General features: G+C 37.7%; 4 protein-coding genes across 8 annotated transcripts; 2 read left to right on the top strand and 2 right to left on the bottom strand.

Moving 5' to 3' along the window:
• Nucleotides 1–1,423: 1,423 nt before the first annotated feature.
• On the top strand, nt 1,424–3,004 carry LOC149727517 (uncharacterized). Its single transcript, XM_089887656.1, has 4 exons — nt 1,424–1,584; nt 1,897–2,204; nt 2,357–2,447; nt 2,640–3,004. The coding sequence occupies exons 1-4, from the start codon at nt 1,582–1,584 to the stop codon at nt 2,751–2,753; spliced, it is 516 nt and encodes a 171-aa protein (XP_089743782.1). The 5' UTR covers nt 1,424–1,581; the 3' UTR covers nt 2,754–3,004.
• On the bottom strand, nt 2,945–15,856 carry LOC149727516 (phosphofurin acidic cluster sorting protein 2-like). 5 transcript variants are annotated; one of them, XM_089887592.1, is made up of 20 exons: nt 15,680–15,856; nt 15,266–15,353; nt 14,936–15,025; nt 14,348–14,473; nt 13,911–14,064; nt 13,456–13,541; nt 11,971–12,111; nt 11,194–11,354; nt 10,885–10,963; nt 10,298–10,354; nt 9,732–9,840; nt 9,362–9,510; nt 8,551–8,756; nt 8,011–8,165; nt 7,313–7,535; nt 5,310–5,349; nt 4,870–5,030; nt 4,310–4,515; nt 3,587–3,700; nt 2,945–3,125 (listed from the first exon to the last, which is right to left on the bottom strand). In XM_089887592.1, the coding sequence occupies exons 1-20, from the start codon at nt 15,766–15,768 to the stop codon at nt 3,016–3,018; spliced, it is 2,544 nt and encodes an 847-aa protein (XP_089743718.1). In that variant the 5' UTR covers nt 15,769–15,856; the 3' UTR covers nt 2,945–3,015. The 5 variants fall into 5 exon arrangements, with proteins under 5 accessions (XP_089743718.1, XP_089743715.1, XP_089743716.1 ...); XM_089887589.1 differs by having other exon boundaries at nt 13,902–14,064; nt 15,680–15,854; XM_089887590.1 differs by having other exon boundaries at nt 4,310–4,518; nt 15,680–15,853.
• Nucleotides 15,857–16,561: 705 nt separating this feature from the next.
• LOC149727515 (uncharacterized) lies at nt 16,562–18,962 on the top strand. Its single transcript, XM_089887621.1, has one exon. It carries the CDS (start codon nt 17,405–17,407, stop codon nt 18,803–18,805), a length of 1,401 nt encoding a protein of 466 aa, XP_089743747.1. The 5' UTR covers nt 16,562–17,404; the 3' UTR covers nt 18,806–18,962.
• Nucleotides 18,963–19,347: 385 nt separating this feature from the next.
• On the bottom strand, nt 19,348–21,216 carry LOC149727514 (T-complex protein 1 subunit epsilon-like). Its single transcript, XM_089887613.1, has one exon. The coding sequence runs from the start codon at nt 21,106–21,108 to the stop codon at nt 19,492–19,494; it is 1,617 nt and encodes a 538-aa protein (XP_089743739.1). The 5' UTR covers nt 21,109–21,216; the 3' UTR covers nt 19,348–19,491.
• Nucleotides 21,217–21,228: the final 12 nt, after the last annotated feature.

Raw genomic sequence — 21,228 nt, 5'->3', positions numbered from 1 at the left:
CAGTAGCGTGGTCACACATCGGCAATATCACTTTGGAAGAAATAATAATAAGCGGGTCGTTTTTAGCGTATTTGAGCAAGAGGTGTCAAATCAAGAATTCAGAGGTTCCTATTTTTTGGCGGCATTTGCCGCCATTCTATATGGGTGAGGTCCTACAGTGATGCATATCATGGGACCTGGGGTTTAGGCCACAGTTGGCCCATTACCCCAACATTGTATATGCACATTCTATTCTATATGGGTGAGGTCCTACAGTGATGCATTTCATGGGACCTGGGGTTTAGGCCACAGTTGGCCCATTACTCCAACATTGTATATGTACATTCTATTCTGTATGGGTGAGGTCCTACAGTAAGGCTTGCCATGGGACCTGAGATTTAGGCCAGAGTTGACCCATTACCCCAACATTGTATATGCACATTCTATTCTATATGGGTGAGGTCCTACGGTAAGGCATGCCATGGGACCTGAGATTTAGGCCAGAGTTGACCCATTACCCCAACATTGTATATGCACATTCTATTCTATATGAGTGAGGTCCTACAGTGAGGCACGCCATGGGACCTGAGATTTAGGCCACAGTTGGCCCATCACCCCAACATTGTATATGCACATTCTATTCTATATGGGTGAGGTCCTACGGTAAGGCATGCCATGGGACCTGAGATTTAGGCCAGAGTTGACCCATTACCCCAACATTGTATATGCACATTCTATTCTATATGAGTGAGGTCCTACAGTGAGGCACGCCATGGGACCTGAGATTTAGGCCACAGTTGGCCCATCACCCCAACATTGTATATGCACATTTTATTCTGTATGGGTGAGGTCGTACAGTGAGGCAAGTCACTCATCGTAGTTTAAAACCTTTAGGCAATATATAAACCTTTAGACCCCGTTTTGAAATTCCCACAAAACTCAACATTTGATTGCAGGGTTGCTAACAACCAATGTTGAAACATATTTGTAGATATTCTAACTTTGCTAACAACAGTTTTAAGGAAAAGCGAAATACGTTTTTATTGAAGTTTTTCAGTGTTGATGAACTGCTTTAAAATATTCAGGAGAATAAGAAGTTATCAGTTTAAAATACGATAATTTTATTCTTTGGTTTAATTTAAAGTTTTATACGGGTGAAATTTGTCAAAAAAAACTTATCTGGCAGTACTAGCGGTATCCATTGGCGCACCATATATGGGTAATAACCACGAACAACAGTTTCCTGCTAGAACCGTATTGGCAGGCGTGTTGCTTCTGTGGCGGCGTATTTGGCACTTTCTTATAAACTAGTAACTCGTCCGTTTGGTTTACAAAACTAAATATGGAATAATATGTGTAGTGTGTATACGCAGACTTCTTATAAAGTTTTGACGCAGGATATTTTGCGTGGATTGATTTAAAAATAAAGGCAGATGAGAAATTAACTGCGAAGTTACGTATTATGTTTCGTATTTATGGTTTTAAACCAGCTAGTCTGGTCGTTTCATTATAATGTTTCAATTATGCCGTAGGTATATAACATTTTGACTTATTTTTCAGATCCTTTTAATTCATTTAAGTTTTGCAGCTGAAAGTTAAGCCATGGTAAGTCTGCTTCATATTTTACTTAACAAACTCACTTTTGTGTAAAATTAAAAATACTGTTATCGTAAAATTTTGGATGCCATAAGATGCACCTTAAAGTTTTAGTTGGTGATAAGATGTTGAAAAGTTCAAAATATAGTTGACTTGTATAGTTGTATGCAACAGCCATGCCTATAAAATAATGTTGTAACCCAAACCTTTTTATGCCAAATGTCACCTTGCTGTTGATTCCATTCTCTAAGTTCTTTAAGTAATATTTTTGCTATTATAAACATGTGTGCGCCAAGTACTTTAATGCCTTATGTTCCACAGTCAGTATCTGGAATTAAGTTTGAAGGCGAATCGGAAAAGTTGTATGTAAAAACTGTGGAAGGGGAGACCCAAAAAAAGCGTGGACCCCAGAGAATTCTCGCACGTTTCTTTTACATTACCCCGGAGGTCAAAAAGGAGGGCAGACAAATAAAACATCTGGAAGGAGCAGATATCACCTATGAGGACCCGGACTGCTTTGATAAGTTTTTGGAATTTGTAAAAACTCAGACGACTGTGTATGCGCAGTTGAATGCCAGCTTCATGATTGGGCATGATCGGTTTAGAGAGAAAGTATCTGCAGTGAAATGGTAAGAGGGTTTGTCACTATCAGTATATTGACTTTTATTTGTCTTTTTGATTACGTCTTTTTGATTACAAAGATAAAAACAAGTTTAAAACAAAAACAAAGGATTTAAATATATCAACATTGCGTTAAAGTTTACCAGACTATTTTATTTAGGATCAGTGCGGCCGCCACTATTAAGGAGAGAATGGTTTATTCTACTACCTTCTCCGCTTTTGCGACGAAAAAAGATCTTTTCAAAGTTGAGGTATGAATGTATGATGTGATATGGTTACAAATTCAATGTGTTATTGTAGTTACACACGTGGTAACTTGTAAACAAGCATGAGGTGTATGAAACAAAACACCCGTGTTACAACGACTGTCGTTGCGCCGAAAACTAGTAAATGAAACCAGACATAAATGTTTTGTTTGTAAATAATTAATGTTATTTGTGTAGATAGCCGATGCAGATGAGCTGACCCTAGCGAACTTCGTGAATAAGTTCTTAAAAGAAGCAGGGGGCTCCAAAATCACCAATTTTTGCGGCAAAGATTGTCAGCATTGTGACTAAACATAAGAAACTGACGACTGCCTGGTTATGCTAGTTAAGATGAGAGAGTCTACCTGTAAACAATCATCTCGACCTACTGATGTTCACAGCATTCATAACACCATTAAGTCTTTGTTGTAAAATCATTTTGCTTGAAATATATATATCATACTTATTGTCTAACTGTGTATACTAGAGTGGACGCATTCCAATTGTAAGCAATAATATTAAATGGTTTAGTGTTATAAATAAATGATTGACATAAAAACAAATTGCACATAAATTACGACATAGAACTAAAAGAAGCCACAGGAAAGGCATTGACATGACTGGACCAATGTGAGGATAGCTGGAAAAACTTGATGTCCCTCCATTCAACCCCATCAACTTGCACTAAACAAAGAAACAATTTAAAACGTATTACGGCTTCACTCCATATCATGGATCGTCGTTAGCGTCCCATAGTTGAGGCATTTAACATCCAGACTAATAAATTGAGCTTTTTACGTATGGTAACTTATACTTGTGGAAGTTTTCAGCAGGTCAGCTTCAACAAACAGTTTATCAATTATATTTTATGCATTGGCTTTTGTTTAACAGCCAAAAATAGTGAGGTTAGAGTGTCTGCCTGTAGCTGGGAGGTTACACGGTTCAAGACCAACCGCTGCTAGTGTAGTTGTATTATATCCTGGCAGAGCAGTTAGTCCACCTGCCTGTAGCTCAGTCGTTACAGGTACAAAGATCATGGTTGCTACTATTGTGGGTGTCCTTGGGCAAGACACTTAACGGCAATTGCTCCAACCCAGTAGTCACTAATGGGTTGTCCAAAGTAAACAACCAACAATGTTACCTACCTCTTAGTAAACTGTTTTGATGTTTAGACGTGCAGATCAACCTATTAATACTCCCGACGGCTTGGGATTTCGATTCAGCTTCCTTTTCTTTGCCTTTCTTTCCCGGCAACCTCACTGCAAACATCATAAACTATTGTAGGAAAGTCATAATTACTATGAAAAAGTTAAGATATAAATATTATTTAAAAAAAAAACAATTTGCAAAAAGCACAAATTATTACAAATAAGTTCTAATCCTAAATCTACAATAAATTTCTTTGGTTTGACCTTTAATTCAATATTTCGACAATTTATATAAATATATACTGCATCTCCCTATATATGGATGTATTCAAGGCATGGGTGATTGGGCAGTGGTGTATCAATATGGTTGGTGTGCTTGCATTGAAACTGTAGGATCCCATGCTTGATTCATCAACTGTTACTGTTATGTGTGTTCTGGGCAACCACTAAACATATGCGTGTATGAAACAGAACACCTGTGTAATAACGACTGTCGTCTTGCCATGCGAGGATAAATAAGTTATATTGTGGGTGTATGTGTCCTGTTGGTAAAAAGTTCAAAATATAGTTGACTTGTATAGTTGTATGCAACAGCCATGCCTATAAAATGGTGTATGAAACAGAACACTCGGGTTATAACGACTGTCGTTGTCCCGCTATGTGAGGATAAATAAGTTGCATTTGTTCAAACATTTGGACCAAGTAACATCAACTTCTTACTTATCATTTTTTTCCCTTTAGTAACAACATCGAGTATAAGTCCAGATTGTACAGCTCGATCACCAGCTAGCGGGAGGCAGCTGACGTGGAACGAACGAAAGTTTGTCTTTAAGCTGTTTTTGTTGTTGTCTTTTTCTTTCCAGTAATCAACCTGTAGCCCAAGTTTAACTTCCAGTGGCCCACTACTGCTGGTAGTGGTGGTAGAACTTCTGGGGAATACGATGAATAGATTGGATTTTCTTATTGGGGAGTCCTTGTTAAGGACCTGGGATTTAGACCAGAGTTGGTTCATTACCCCAACACCCACTAAGAATTCTTGGATTAAAGTAACATTTAGTAAGTTGATGACAGAGAATCAGGTTATAAAACACAATATAAAATTTGTAAAGAATTGTTCGTTGTCTTACAATGGATGGGACGATGAACAGGAATGAAGGTATGAACCATTTTACCCCAACTGGTTACCTACCATACACATATATATAAATGGAACATCTTACTTACAATGCATCTACAGACCATTTTACCCCAACCTAATACAAAGTTAATAATCCTCTTACATAGCAATGGATGGTGCTGGTACTGACGGTGAGGCAGGAGGGGATGTAACATTTACTGGCGCTTGGGAGGTTGACGGTGCCGTGGCAGCAGTGACGACTCCGCCTTCCTCCTTGTCGGAGTCGCACGATGACATCAGGTCGTTTTCCCCTACCCGTATTTCCTGTGATGTAATAATAGAAAATGTTGTGATGTCATAATAGGTACTATAAATCTGAATTGGCCTTCTGGCAATTGTTTTTCATACAGCAACTTGATCAGGGTTGGCTGTTAAGTGTCTTATCTTACGGCACAAACAAATCTTAAAGGTTTACTATTATTTTCAAACCCGGTTAATTTCCTGTTCGGACAAAAGCGGCAAAGTAAAGCAGGAAATGACATCACAATTTACGCAAAGTAAACGAGGTACCACACATGCAACGTGCATAAACCTGTCACTTACCGAAATAAACGGGATAAACTTTTGTGAAGAACCTTCTTCCCTGGGAATAAATGTGATGTCATAATGTAATGCATGTGATGTCATAATACAATGTATGTGATGTCACAATACAATATATGGTTCCACAAAAGCAGACACATATTTGATGTTGGTTTAACATTACAATGTGGTGAAGCTACAGACGCATGATGAGATGCCCTCGGGTATAATGTTCACTGTGACGTAAACAAACAACAAACGAAGGTTCATGTTGTTGCAACAATACTAAGCTTTGTAATAGAATAATACAATCGCCGTTTAAAAACCAAAGTAATGTCAGATTATCACCCGAAGCCGACAAGGGATATTTTTAAGTTTAATGATGTTGTTTTTGCATTAAACAAACTGTTTCTTACACAGATGCATGTTACTGTACGGCCATTAAACCAAAATATGCTTCTTGTTGCTTCAGTTATGTCAGAAACATAATAATTTTAACAACTCAAACAAATGTGTAAATAAGTTAAAACAAGCGTAGGATATATTATTGATGGAGCAGGAGGCCACGAACCATGAAAGGTTGACAAACAGCGATATAAATAATATGACCCGTGCTGCAACATGGGTAGATATTCAACATATGAATAACCATATCCTGTTAAATATGATTCATCTGATACTAGTTAGTAGATTAGTACACATATATACCAGCTACATTGGTTTAATTATTATAAACATTTTGTTTCACACAAACCAATGTTTTTAAACCAAATATTCTAAGTAATTCTGTTTGCAAGTTTAAACAATAATTTGAAAATTTTCCGCCCATTTAAATATTGTGTTTAAAAACCACCAGCCATGTTATTTGTTGTGTCATATTGTAATCGAACAATATGAAGAAACTAAAACAATAATCTGATTATTGCGTCATAATGTTTCGATTTTCAGTTTTTTTTTAACTGAATTCTGTTAAACAGGCACAACCACAGGTTAGTGGTTGCGTCACAGTGTTAAAGTTATCTGATAATATTTTACAGACGGGAAATGACGATCAACCATACAGGATGTGACATCATGGCACGTAGCCAACAACAAACATTGCGTGTTATAAACACAGATATGGAGAATACTAAGCAACCCGCGTTTCTAATGCAAGTTAAAAGACTTTAGAGGGTAATGGGACAACTGTGGTCTAAACCCCAGGTTGGATGGCGTGCCTCGCTGTAGAACCTCACCCATAAAGAACAAAAAACAAAGACAAACAATCTATAACCCTAGAACACAAATAGATTCAATGCTTTTTGCAACAAACATGAGCATATGCATGATGTTTGCACTGTTAGTTTTGAGTATACGGCAGTAGGTGGCTCTCTGGCGACACCCGTTGAGCACCAACTTTACAAAGCAAGTCCTTAACACAGTATACACAATATTAGATACCAACATACACAACATATGTCCTTTTGCTCTGCCTGTGCTAGGTTATAACAACAAATGAAAGGCTTATATTCATACAATGCTGTTTCAAACCTGGCCATGTTGGAATTGCCTGCCCTGCACATAAACTATTCAAGCTCACTCATATAAATATAAAACAATATTAAAGAACCAAAATTAGACTAAACCAGCAAATTAAAATCCATAGACGCTTCACCCATATTTGAAAGCGATCTTTTTATACAATCCTAAAGGACTGACTTTTCCCCCTGCATTTTACTTTATCATGCCTGTAACCCAGAGGTAAGGGGTTCAAGGCTCGATGCTGCTACCACTGTGGGTGTATGTGTTCTTGGGCAAGACACTTTGATATTAAAAATAAATTTGCAGAAGATCTCTTTCAAGTTTAATTTAGCTCCTATTCTAAATGAGTAACAATTATAACAATGTTGAAAGTGACCCCCATTAGCATCAATACAGGCTTGGAGACTTCTTATTTTGTTTCTGAACACCTTAACAAAACTCTTGGAAATTATTAGAAGGATGCACAATGACTTTTCGAACAGCCTGTTATAAAGAAGACTTACCCGGTTTGTCTGAATGTGAGCATCGCTTCTGCGATGGTTAGCGGCAAAACATTGGATGCTTCGTCCATATATTCCATTATACGAGTGACTATGACATCACAACCACTCTCCGTTGTATTCGTCCCATCAAGTTTATCCACATTTTCCTTCCATAAGGGGTCAGTAAAGAGCGAACCGTAACGAGCATCTAGTGACCCCATGTGGCGGGCTAGACGGTGGGAACCTGGGGAGGGATTTTAGATAAAATCAACTTTTTAATTTTTTACTTTGTACAGTTTCACTTACATGGTCGCCACCCTTATTGTTGATACTTCGACAACATTGATAAATTGTCAAAACTACATTCAGTACAAGCTGTATGGGGTGCAAAATAGCTATGTGGGGCAACGACAGTCGGTATATACATATATTGTTCTGTTTAATAGTATTTATACACCTTGTATCTGCTTACAAGTTACCACAGATGTTTTATTTATCCTCGCATGCGGGGCAACGACAGTCGTTTTTACACGGGTGTTCTGTTTCATACACCTCGTGTCTGCTTACAAGTTACCACGTGTGTAACCACAATAGAAACAGCATTGAGTTCCCTTCTGTTACAATGCAAGCAATCCAACTACAGTGCTGATATATATAACAACAAACTATCATTGTTAATAAATATAAAACAAAGATACTGTTAATACCTACAGCCTCACCTAGTGGTACGACGTAGAAAACGAGAAACGATTGCCAATCCGGGGATTTCCCTGATAACTGCTCAACGAAGTAACGCAAGACGTAAGCGAGGTAGAGTTCGCGACCTATGACCCCGACCTTGATGGGGGAGGGGGAGGCAGAGTTGCTGTTTACGCTGTGGGGGGGCGGGTTAAAGGAGTTAGAGGGGGTGGGGGGAATTATAGTGCGGCGTCTATTGTATAGTAGTGACTGGGTGAGGTCCTACACTGAGGCACGCCATGGGACCTGTGATTTAGACCAGAGTTGGCCCATTACCCCAACATTGTATATGCACATTCTATTCTATATGGGTGAGGTCCTACAGTGAGACATGCCATGGGACCTGGGATTTAGACCAGAGTTGGCCCATTACCCCAACATTGTATATGCACATTCTATTCTATATGGGTGAGGTCCTACAGTGAGGCACGCCATGGGACCTGGGATTTAAACCAGAGTTGGCTCATTACCCCAACATTGTATAAAGTTATGAAACATGGGTTTAAAAATTATTTACTTACAATTTCTGAAGCTTTAACACCAGCTTGGTAAACACGGTTTGCAAGTCAGCGAGGTTGCGTGTTACGGTTGGTTGGGCAATACCCGATGATGACATCATAGTAGCAATCGTTCTACCGTGGCGATCGTTCCCGTCGATGAGCATGAGTGAATCGGGAAGTTTGTCGTCGTCCGTGCCAAGGAACGTGTCCGGGTCGAACGGGATGATCTGAAAGTAATTATTATAACATGAATTATTTGGAATTCGTCATAAATTACATGAATCTGACCCTGATCTGGTGCTCATAGAGTTAAACGATTCTTGTGTAAAGTAATACAGTAAGGATGGTGCTACGAAAACGTAACAGACAAAATCAAGTCTAACCAATAGAATAATAAAATAGATATATCGTCTAAATGGCATCATCAGCCTCTTATTTAAGATTTAGGGAAAGAGAATATTATAAAAGGAATGGTCTGTGGTTAACTTGAAAGTTTACAAAATAAGAAGATTGAGTTCATAGGAGGAATTGGTTTACGTTAGGAAGGTATAACACTAGAATATATAGTCTGCTTATATATTTAACTTTGTGGAAGATTGTTTTAATGTATGGCTGACAACAACACTAAACTATAACGTAATGGTCTTCACCCAAGGACCCCTCACTAATATCCTTCCGTAACCCAACTGTGCTTCAAAAGCTACCACAGAGGAATTACACCGATAACAATCCATAAATTTCAACAGTGGTGCAGCCAGAAAAATAAGGGGGGGGGGGGCTACAAAACCTCCCTTGGTTGTGCCAATATATACCAACCAATATATTAACTTACCGGCAATTCCATCTTATCCGGTTTCACCTTCAATGAAGACGATCTCCTCCATGGTTTATCATGTGATGGTTTCATGTGATCTTGTGATGGATGTTTCATATGATCCGACTTAGGGGAGCTTGGTGCAGAGGAGGGGTGGCTGGTGTGGCCTGTGTGTGAAGGTACATGTATGGTTTTGGAAGGCTTGACACTTGAAAGTTTTTTTTGTTTTATCTAGGTTATAGGGTGTACAACACCATGGGACCTGGGATTTAAGGCACGCTATAGGACCTGGGATTTAGGCCAAAGTTGGCCCATTCCCCCAACATTGTATATGTGCATTCTATTCTATATGGATAAGGTTCTATAGCGAGGCACGCCACAAGCATACCCGACAACGGTTGACTACTTCCTTCATTTATTGCATTGTGGGAAGGCTTGCTCCATTCAGGGGATTCCCCAAACACACCGGCTCTGTCAATCGAGGACGAATCAGCGGCCTGTGGTGATTGGATCGGTAAGTAAGGAGGGCATGTATTGGTGGGGTGTTATCAACTATGTTGGTATATTTTAAGATTTCCATGACATAACTAAACCCTGGATTTCTAAGATTAAAGCTTAAGATAACGAAGCAATAAAATTTATTGCAATCTGGGGTCACATTGTCTCGCAACTACCGGAACGCAGTTCAAGTAAACTTAAAATATTTATCGAGATTTTGGAACTGTGTTCTGAGTTGGCTGGATTCGACTCATGAACTGAACAACTTAAACAAAAAAAAACAAGTAATCAACGATTAAAAGGGGGGTGAATAGAGAACCCCATGCAGCCCCCTAATTACACATACTATTAACCTAAGTTAAAAAGTGTCTCTATTTGATACAGTATCAAATTAATTCAAACAAAACAACAAATGAATAAGTATTTAAATATTAAGTTAAAATAATCGAAACAAACTTGGTTGTCGTCATTGTCGAGATTGTTGAAGAAGTTTTCATCGGTTGGCTCCCTCGCCTGGAAGTTAGTTACAACATAAACAACAGAAATAAAAAAAGAAACCAGAAATGATAATGATATTAAGTCCTGTTCTATATGGGTGAGGTCTTACAGTGAGGTTTAGACCACAGTTGTCTTATCACCCCACCAAAGAAATGTCAAAAATATAATAATTAGTTTGTTAAGAAATCAAAACCATAAGTACTTGCACAACCTGTGCTCAAGAATCATCAAATTAGTCGTTAACTTATTGGAAAGAAAAAGTTGGTGCTGTTTAAAAACAAATGTTGTTTTTAACAGAAGATCTATTTACTTGTTTGACAATTACCCTTTTTTATCTTTTTAAAATCTGTGCAAATCTCCATGGGTTATGTTACATAACATAGCTGACTATGGATGGATGTGTTGATTCAACGTGTAATAATAAACATTTCCCTATCAGAAAAGTAAGGGAGTTATCAAGAAAGTTTTTTAAAAGAGGAAGTTAAAAGCCCAGGGACCCTACGCCACTGTTTTCTATGACATCATAATTACACCTATGACATCACCTGTTCCAGCCCCCCTTGATCGCGTAAACTACTGATTTCTGTCTGGGAGCTCGAGTGGGATATTCGGTCAAAGAAAGGCCTGGAAAGAAAATGAAGGATGTTTAGTTTAAGGGGAAACTTTTGAAAGTCCCTTTTTTTTTTGTTAATAAATATCGTTTATTGGGTGTTTTGGTGGAACTGCTCCTTATTTTCTTTCACAACACAGCGGTAAAAATCCTCGCTTGGATTTTCAAACTTCAGGAACACAAGAATATACAATTTATACGGAATAAAAAAACAACCTAAACAACACAATAAGAGAATAACCACCTTAATTTAGGTTTCGGAGTTGACACGATACTAATGTTATCTTCGATCTCGGGACAGCTGTCACTCAAGTTGAAGTCTTCTATTTCATCATAAAGAAAATCGTAATCAACCGGATCGGCTGGGTTACTGTCGGGATCCGGTCCCAGGTCTGGTTCTAATCCCTGTGTAATGAGAACATGTGCAGGAGAATTAAATGCAGGGAATTCAAAGTAAGAAAATGCTACATATTTTAACAAAGCCATAAATTGAATCTCGATCCTAAAATTTCTATTCCCCAACGCTTTCATGAACAAATTACAACAAACAAGTGGAACGCATTATTTCCAACCCTGCCAGCCCCCCACCACCTTTTCTATAGCTAAATAAATTGTTAAAAAAATTTGCAAATAAGTTTACCTTTGGCAATAACAACAGCCAAGGGTGGACAGTGCAGCTCCATAATTTTCTGCACCTCATTACACATAACACTACAACCAATATGGCACAATCTATATGTCAGTCCCCTTCACACCCTTTGAATGGGCACCAAACCTGGGGTGGAAGGGTGGGCAAACTTACTCTGGATATTTTCGCAATAGATTAAGTAGGACACATTACAACCAATGAAAAACAATAATGACGAAACATGACACCCCTTCTCTCTTATACGCGAAGTATGATTTTCCATTATTAAAGCGAACCTACAGTTATTACATTTGATTGTCGCAACCAAATTGTCATAACAAAATAACCACTCATTAACTACATGCCAACCCTCGCTCCCCCAAACCCCCTTACCTCGTCCGCCACTTGTTTGAATCTTCGAATCAGAGCTGCAACTTTTGTTTTGATGAAGTTTTGTTGCCTTGACGAAGAGGACATTCTTAGTTTTTGACGATTCTTTTGTTTCTGAGCTCGAGCCTCGTCGTCTGCGAATTCCTGCTCATTTATAAAATAGATATCTTATAAAAACAAACATTCTGCCCTACAATAAATAAAAAAATTTGTAATTTAAATTTTTTGCCTGTTAAAAAAAATAAAAATATTCTAAAAACAACGGCTTTTCCAATAAATGGATGGAGCTCTTGTTTATTAAATACAAACTTGATTAGTTAAAGATTTATCAGATTTGCATCTAAGCTAACAATCAATGCACTAATACATATTGTTAGTAAAATCAATCAAACATTAAACATTATTTTCACAGTAACTACACATACAGTTTAACTTACATATGCTAAAAATAACTTTACTGACAAACGCACAAGTTATAAATAAACACCTGAACCATAAACCACAAACACCCACTGCAGGTTACATGTAATAAACCCTCATATAAACTAATGAGTGATTACGACGCAGCCACCTAAGTATTTGTGCATTAGCACCAATCTCCTTAAGCAAGGTGACCTCATGTATATACTGTACGAACATTTGCTTTTTTCTTCACGTAGTATCACAGTATAAATAACACGAACCTAAACATGAAATATTCATGCTCCGCAAGGACGTTCTGTGTTGTTTCACGACAAAAAAAATAGGAAAAGGTATGCTCATGGGAACGGTGAAATGTCCACAGCTATTATTTACCAATTATTTCATTAAAGTTATATTAGGCATTGTAGACACACTAGTTTTAAACCCACAATTTCATGAAACTTTATTGATTTAGATTTTAGATATTTTATTAAAACATAACTTCTTTTACACAACGTTCTGGATTCTGTCATTCCCTATTGATTTTTTACACCCATGTTTTTTAATTTTCAGATTTTTATAGAAAATATATTTTCCATTTTTCTGCGATTTTAGTTTTTATTGCTTTTTATTTTATAATTTGGTACAAGCTAATTAATATTTGCGACATTATATTATTCGTTTTCCACGAATATGTTTTTATGTAATTATTGCAATTATTCATAGTTTAATTTTTGTCTGTTCATTCACTCATGCACACTTATGAATAAGTAGTCTAGTTGTCAAGGTAATGGGCCAACTTTGGCCTAAATCCCAGGACCCATAGCATGCCTCACTGTAGGACCTCACCCATATAGAATAGAATGTACATATACAATGTTGGGGTAATGAGCCAACTCTGGCCTAAATCCCAGGACCCATGGCATGCCTCACTGTAGGACCTCACCTATCTAGAATAGAATGTGCATATACAATGTTGGGGTAATGAGCAACTCTGGCCTAAATCCCAGGTCCCATGGCGTGCCTTACTTTAAGACCTCATCCATATAAAATAGAAATTGGGGTCTTAAAACATGTTCACCCCACCTGAGGGTTGTCGCTTCCAAGGTCGGGATCGGACGAATACATTTCTTCCTCGTCCTCAGAGTAATTGTCAACATCCGGGGAGCGATCTGGGAGGAAATAAAAGCAAAAGATTGGTTTAACTATGAGGTTCCAAACTGTTTTAAACTCCAGGGTAGACAGGGGTAATGAACCAACTCTGGTATAAAGAGATTAAACAAATTAAACTTGTTGGTTGGTTGTGATGTTTATTGATTAATGCAGTGCAGAAATTTTAGTCCTGCAGACTCTGCAATCCCCAACTTTAGCTTAACTAGCCAGCTGTGGTTATACAAATCCACCATGTAATAAATAAACGATGCTGCGGTGCTAGCGAAGCCTACCCTATGTTATTCACTAACCCCTAACTACCAATGTCCTGCACCGTAATCTCTTATATTGGCAATATTGGCAATAAAACAACCCCCCACCTGCCCCACCATGCTTTCCATTACGTTCAGTCTCGATGTCGGCATCTATAGGTACACTGGTCATGCAGGAGAGGGTAATATGAGCGGCCACTGTCACATTCTGATCTTTACCAGCCGCAAACAAATCCAAGTTTGAGTTATGGCAGATGGGATACTGGATAATCTGTGTTGTAACTAATGTTAGACCTCGAATAAGTAATACTCAATATACATACAAGCAGAAAAAGAAAAAAACACTTTTTAGATCTAAATCAACAAATCCAGGGATATTTTTAGAACAGAACATTTTAATCCTTGAAGTAAAGGAAGGGGATAATTTCATGGCAACCTTTAAGCGTAACTTTAGTTTAGATAATGTTTAATAAGATGGTTATCAGTAATTGATAGCTTTATAACAATAAATAGATAGTTAGAAACAACCAATATAAACATGAGGTAGCCATCACCTGAGCCATATCCACTCTTCCCACAGCTAAGGTCTTGTACCCCAACATTGCGCGGTTCTTGTATCTCTTCTTTCTTTGCAACATTAACTGGAGCCTGTTTTCATCACGTTTCACGAAATGTGGGTACTGAAACGTTTACAAACTTTATTTATACATTTTTAAATGCGATAATATAGAAGACATATAATTAGAACAGTAAAGAGAAGGAAATTAAAAGTTAAATGACCATATGTCTATGCAGCAAATGATACGAAGTCAAAAAAACTTCCTTTACAAACATTAAACGCATGTAAGGTTTAGGTTGGACTACGGCTTATTTAGGGTCTTCAGAAAGTTACTGTGCATTTATATATTTATTCACAGGCATGTTTTAGTATCGAATGCATAAATATGAAAGTGACCCCGTTAGCATCAATACACCCTTGGACCTTCTTATTTTGTTTCTAAACCCCTTAATCAGTGAATTTAAAATAGTTATTGGAATAGTGCACAGTGAATTACGAACACCATGTTATATGTCACTATTGGGGATAATATTGGCCTGATTTTGGAATTTCAGAAATTCTTGATGTTCTTATGTAAATATACCTGAAGTGAGAACATGAGTTCCAGATCGGCGTTGACCAAACCTCCATTCTCAAGGAAGATTTCATTCGAACGAAAAACTCTTTTTTGTCCCTGTTGTAATATTAGTTACTTCATGCAATGCAGTAATGCATACTAAGGTATGGTTGAATAAATGAGATTTATTTTGTTTCATCGATCAGGAACTCACGAAGACCAGAAAAGTTTACAAAAGCGAAAAAGAAGGGTAGTAACGGTAAAACAACAGTTGTTAAAGCATGTTTATGAATAAAACAGAAAGAAAAAACCTGTTGTGGGATAATGTAGTATATGTTATTGATGGTTGGGTATTACCTGCATTTTAACAGCAATGAACACGGACTGCATGTCTTTGTCTAATTCTTTGGTTACTTTCAGTTTACAAATGGTCATGTTGCAGATTCTGCAGGAAAATAAAAAATATAAATAATAAGTTTTAAACCCACACATTGTAGTGTTAGAAATAATAAATGATTGTGAGTTTATCTTGCATGGTGGGCACAGCTGTTGTGTTACATACACCTCAACACCCCCTACCCGCTTATGGGTTTTCAAATATGTAACTTTTTGGGTGATTGCTTTGTCATTTTGTTTAGTTAGTAACTTTGTATTGTCCATCATATTATACAACCTATAGTGACCACTTGGTGGTAGTAGAAAGCTTAAGATGAAAAGCAAGCATCTATACTACTGTGTTACAACATTGGTCCCAAATAAATAAACAAGCACCTTGGTATGCAGTTTGCCGATGACCGATCAATGTCCCATGTTGCGAACAAGTTCATCGGCACTGAGGCCTGGCTACTTGTCCTCGCCATTCTTGATTGTGTTTCTTTTTATGTTACAACATACATACAAATAACATATATTATATTTATTTCTTCAAATACAAAATACAGTAATATGAAGATTAGGGTAATTACTAATTAAAATAGCAAAAAGAAGGCAATTAACAGCAAAATAGGAGTGGTTAAACTGCAAGAAATGTTATGGGTTATATATATATATTACATAACTGTACTTACACAACTTATAACAGCTTTGTGCATAATATGCTGTTAACGGATGTTTGGGTTTACTGTTTGTTAGAATAAACGTTTATTATATTTCTTTACGACTATATAACACTACCTTGGCAATATAACACTACCGTAGCAATATAACACTACCTTAGCAATATAACACTACCGTAGCAATATAACACTACCTTAGCAATATAACACTACCGTAGCAATATAACACTACCGTAGCAATATAACACTACCGTAGGTACCTTAGCATTGGTAATCATTCACAAAATGTTTGTGTTCTATAATATGAACAATATGTTGTACTACAACGTAAAAATTTACGTAATAACGAAAACCATTCAAAAACTCCCAGGGCTATTCCCCCGTTGATTAAGTAAACAAAAACTAAAAACTCCCCTTTAAAAAACAAACCTGAACTTTCTACAAAAAAAACCAGCTTTATCCTTTTTTGTTTTTTTCTCTCTCGTTTGCCTTTTTCTTATCAAAATTTAAATTAGTTTATAATGCATATATATATGACTCCCAACTTAACGAATTCTCTCGCGTAGTCAATGGACTCCATTTATAACAGGGGTCGTATGTGGTTACATAAAGTACGTAAAATAATTAATTTTCTAATAAAAACTTTTTTCAATATTCCTATTAATTAATGTGCCAAATTATTTTTTTGGATCATTTATTATAATTTTTTAAACCAGTTCTTTATACCATCTCATTACATGACAAAACCAGAGAACTCTGGTCAATACCACTACAGCAAAACGATTTATTACGGTGAAAACCGACCTCAAACAATATCTAGAAATCCTAGAAATATTTCCGTTTTACGCTTGATTGATCGCGAGGCTTTACGGTATGCGCATGCGCAGTGAATCGGCCATATTTTTCTAGGATTGCAAATTTGTTTAACGTGCATTTAGCAGACAACAAAAGAACAAGTTCGTCCACCAATTAATAAACGAAAAGCAAAATAAATAAGTGCTGTATCTACATAGTTCAATATCGTTGCTTTATATACTTTTAGAATAGATTTATTCAATGTACATTAGCTGTTTATACCAAGTTTGCAGCAATAGAAACCCCGTCACGTTTTCCTGATACACATGTCTAAATTTTGCAATAAATTATTAGTTAAAAATCGTTATACATACTGTTCGTGCGTATATTTCATTATAAATGCATGCTTTTCATATAGCCTGTTTAGCCATAATACTAAAAAATATTAGGTTCATTTAGCTATTTTGTTTATACAACAAATATTTAGGGAAATAGGCCAACTCTAGCTCATATTTCAGGTTCTTTATAAAATAGAATGTTGCCTGAAATTACTCATAAAGTTGATGGTGGATTCCTGTCAGTATTTGATAATTAAAAAGTTGAACACCGGAGGTGAAATTAAAAATATAAAACAGATTGGTGAAAAATGACCAAGGAAATTTCCCGAATAAAGTTTGCAACAAATTGTACAACTCTAATAAAAGGTAATATTACAAAAGAACATCAGGATGGACCCAGCACATTTTTGTTTCCTGCTGTAAATGTAGAGTCAAATTTGCATGTAATTGACACTTCTGCAAAACAGAATCAACTAAAAAGTGCAGGTTCAATGGAAAAATTCACTTGTGTATTGCTAAAAGATAAGAGTACTGATTTGAACACGCCAAAATGTGAGCATTTTGAAAACTCTAAACTTTTTCGAGTCATTTGGAAAGAACCAGAGTCAAATATACCAACTTCTGTAATGGATGAAACAGCTAAAAGTGAAGAAACATTACCTGAAAAGGTGGAAACTAATTCTGATGTTATAAATTCTTGTTGCAGCCCCGAATCTGGGTTTGGTAGTGAGCTTCAATACAGTCCCCAAACATCATTAGTGCAACTTAATGATACTGCACCTGTAACCCCATTACAGGAACTTTTATCAGATGAAGAAATGCCACAAATAGTCAGCATTACGAGTCTGGCAACGAATAATCATAAAAGAAGTTTTGACAGAACAAGTTGCAAGGATGCTACTACCACACCAACAAAACAGAAAAGAAAAAGTGCTGATAAAAGACTCACATCAACTAAAACAGAAGCACCCAACAGGCTTGGGGCACCAATAAATTCTAGCACCAGACTTTACCCCAAGGAAATAGCTGTCCAAAACACTTCAAGATTGTACATACAAACTGACCCAAGTACTTACAAAAAATCGCTTTGTTTTCATAAAGACAGTAGCAAGAATGCTATTGAAATGAATAACACATACACGGAAACAAAATGTAGTACGTTCATATCAAAACCTGCCAATCTTATAGCGCCTTCACTTACACATGTGCTACCTGCATTTTTAACGGGCAGACCCGCTCATGTTTCCCGGTTGTCAGTCCAAAATTGCCTGCATAGTTTACGTACATGTTACGCTGCCGAGAAAGCGATAACTGTCGAAGAAAATAGCAGTAATGTGCCTAGTACACCCTGTATTAAATCGCCGCAAAAGCAAACGCCACGTAAGATCACTAAACGCAATCATACAACACACAAAACTGACATTAGTATATTACCTGACACGAGAAGAGACGCATGTACGCCACAACAAAATGATAAACTTGAAAGTGAAGCTACTTCTGTAATACGAACTCATGTACCGTTCACATACTCGCAAAAGACGAACGAAACATCAGAGTCAAGTAAACTGCCTTCTCCCAGCAAAACAGAACGCCCGTCGAAGCCGGTAGTTGGGAAAAAGTTAAGCAGAATCGAGCAGTTAAAAGCAGACCTACGTCAAAAGCAAGCAGACCTTGAAAAAGTTAGACGCACTTGCGGCTTTATAAGTTAATCATGTATTCACGTTTTTATTTTTTGGTGCTATCTTTACTTTTATACCCAACTGTGCTGCTATGATAACACCCGTTGTATAATAGCACACGCGCAACTGCTTTTATTTTCACCATTCGTTAACTTTACTCGTAATTATTTTGTGCCGTTTCATACAACGCGTCGTGTTATTTTGGCAAGTAGGTAGACAGACAGTCTTGTATAGTACTATCTCATGCTGACTACAAACATACGTATTTGAATAAATCTTCGACGAGAGCTCCGCAGGTAAGTCAGTTAAACGAAGTCCAGGGTGTTGGATTTTTAGACGAAACCTTTAAATATTCAGTGGTCGGGGATGGCGAAGCTAATGTTTCTGTACCAGCATAATCCAGGGCGTAGGTAGTTAAGCTGTGCTGATTAAATTGGGCTGCCTTGTGTCTTATACGAATCTAACATATGTAGATACAACCATGTAGTTATATATAGTTATCTCACCCTAGGCCTAGACAGACGAATGTTGAGATAAAGCAGCCAAGTGTTGTACTCTCCACATAAACACAATCACATTTGAAATAGCTTTTTAATGAATTTTAACATGCTACAAATTCGTGACTACATATAAAATAACATTCACAACAAGTCATTCACTTTTGGAACTTCAGCTCTGTGGATCGAGTAGTTTCCGTGTAATTTGAGAAGCCAACATCACTCCCCAGGGGATCGTACGTCATCTATTTTCAAGATCATTCTAACCAGCTGTGTCGCAAGCGAGATTTGCTGCTTCTTCCCAACCAGAGTTTCCAACACATGTTGTTGCTTCATGTCGTTGGTTCCTTTCTGCAGACAATCAATTCCAAGGTAAGGATTGCTTTTGTTAACTTGTTCAGCTCTGACATCGGATAAGGTTTGGATCGGATGAAGGCCACTGTTCTCAGCAAGAGCAAGGGGTACAGTCTCCAATGCCTGGCCATAAGCTCTCATTGCATACTGCTCCAATGATGGGGTCATGTCAGCTGCCTTGTTGACTGCAATAGCGCATGCAATCTCACATGCACCACCACCGTAGACAACTCTGCTGTCACGGACCAAGTTCCTGATCACACAAAGAGCATCATGAACCGATCTTTTAGCCTCTTCGACTATCATCTTGTTGCCCCCTCTCAAGAAGATTGTCACAGCCTTGGAATTCTTACACCCCTCAATCACCAGCATCCGATCTTTAGTTGTTCCGAAAGTGAGCTCTCGAACAATTCCTGCCACTCCCAACTTCTCTGCTGTGAGCTCGGAAAACCTTGGGACAATCCTCCCTCCTGTTGCAATCGCAATAAGCTCAATCTCCGGACCTCCGACCCAACGAACAGCTGGAAGTTCATTTTGTAACAACAGATGATTAGCTTCATCATCAAAACCCCATTGACAAATTGCAAGATTTGCCCCACTATCCTTGACCTGCTTTATCATCTCAGCGAACTTTTCTTTTTCATACTTCTGTAGTTTCCTATAATCTTCAGCATTTGTTACATCAAGCTTATGTTTGGTCTTTGGCTTAGGTGGCTCAAACGGGCAAGTGAGGATCGCCAGTTTGGCGTTTTTGATGGTTTTGGGCATCTGGGGATGGCTCATGTCTTTATCAATAAGAACACCTTTGATCAACATACTGTCCTCGAGTTTTCCGCCCTGCTTTCCTTCAACTTTGATTAATTCAAAATCAACATCCTTTCTATCAAAGTCCGCCACTGACATAATCGCATTAACAGCAATTTCAGCAAACTGACGGTGACATTTCGTTACGATCTTCGACCCCAGGGTTGTCATGGCAACTTGAACAAGGTTGTTGGTGTCGTTTTTATCCACGGGGAAATCGTCAGCGATGTCGCTCAATCTTTTTAATGCAACATGCATAGCAGATTCATACCCATCAGCAATACGAATCGGATGGATTCCCCTGTCAATCAACTCTTCCGCTTGCTCAAGGAGAGCACCAGCCAACACGACAACGCCGGTTGTTCCGTCCCCGATCTCGTCGTCTTGTGACTTTGAAAGCTCAACCAAAAGTTTTGCGATTTGGTGACTGACATCCATTTTATCCAGAATCGTTGCACCATCGTTGGTAATGGTGACATCCCCATCCGGAGAAACCATCATCTTATCCAAGCCATTTGGACCCAAAGACGTACGAATAGTACGGGCAACGGTCTTGGCCGCTAAAATATGACTTTTAATTGCATCGACTCCAGAAAGTCGAGTTTTCTTGTCTTGGTCTCTTAAAATAATAAACGGGCGTCCATATTCGTCAAACGCTACTGTCCCAACGGCTGACATAATGAATTTGAACTAAATTAAAGTATTGAAGAACCAGTACGAACTCTAACAGTTTGAATTCGAACTGAAATATAACGGAGCATGAGTTTCGGGGATACCCCAACAGTAATGCCTGAAGGT

Source organism: Ciona robusta, chromosome 11 (genome assembly GCF_009617815.1).
Source record: "Ciona robusta chromosome 11, ASM961781v2".
In the NCBI taxonomy this organism is placed as follows: domain Eukaryota; kingdom Metazoa; phylum Chordata; class Ascidiacea; order Phlebobranchia; family Cionidae; genus Ciona; species Ciona robusta.
This window is presented reverse-complemented; position numbering and strand designations above follow the sequence as displayed.

Coding starts and splice junctions, on each gene's coding strand:
- LOC149727517 (XM_089887656.1), top strand. Junction 2,205..2,356: donor AAAGTATCTGCAGTGAAATG/GTAAGAGGGTTT, acceptor TATTTTATTTAG/GATCAGTGCGGCCGCCACTA. Junction 2,448..2,639: donor AAGATCTTTTCAAAGTTGAG/GTATGAATGTAT, acceptor TTATTTGTGTAG/ATAGCCGATGCAGATGAGCT.
- LOC149727516 (XM_089887588.1), bottom strand. CDS start 15,768: ATGGCGAGGACAAGTAGCCAGGCCTCAGTGCCGATGAACTTGTTCGCA. Junction 15,026..15,265: donor TCATTGCTGTTAAAATGCAG/GTAATACCCAAC, acceptor ATATTACAACAG/GGACAAAAAAGAGTTTTTCG. Junction 4,519..4,869: donor CCAGCACCATCCATTGCTAT/GTAAGAGGATTA, acceptor CGTATTCCCCAG/AAGTTCTACCACCACTACCA.
- LOC149727515 (XM_089887621.1), top strand. CDS start 17,405: ATGACCAAGGAAATTTCCCGAATAAAGTTTGCAACAAATTGTACAACT.
- LOC149727514 (XM_089887613.1), bottom strand. CDS start 21,108: ATGTCAGCCGTTGGGACAGTAGCGTTTGACGAATATGGACGCCCGTTT.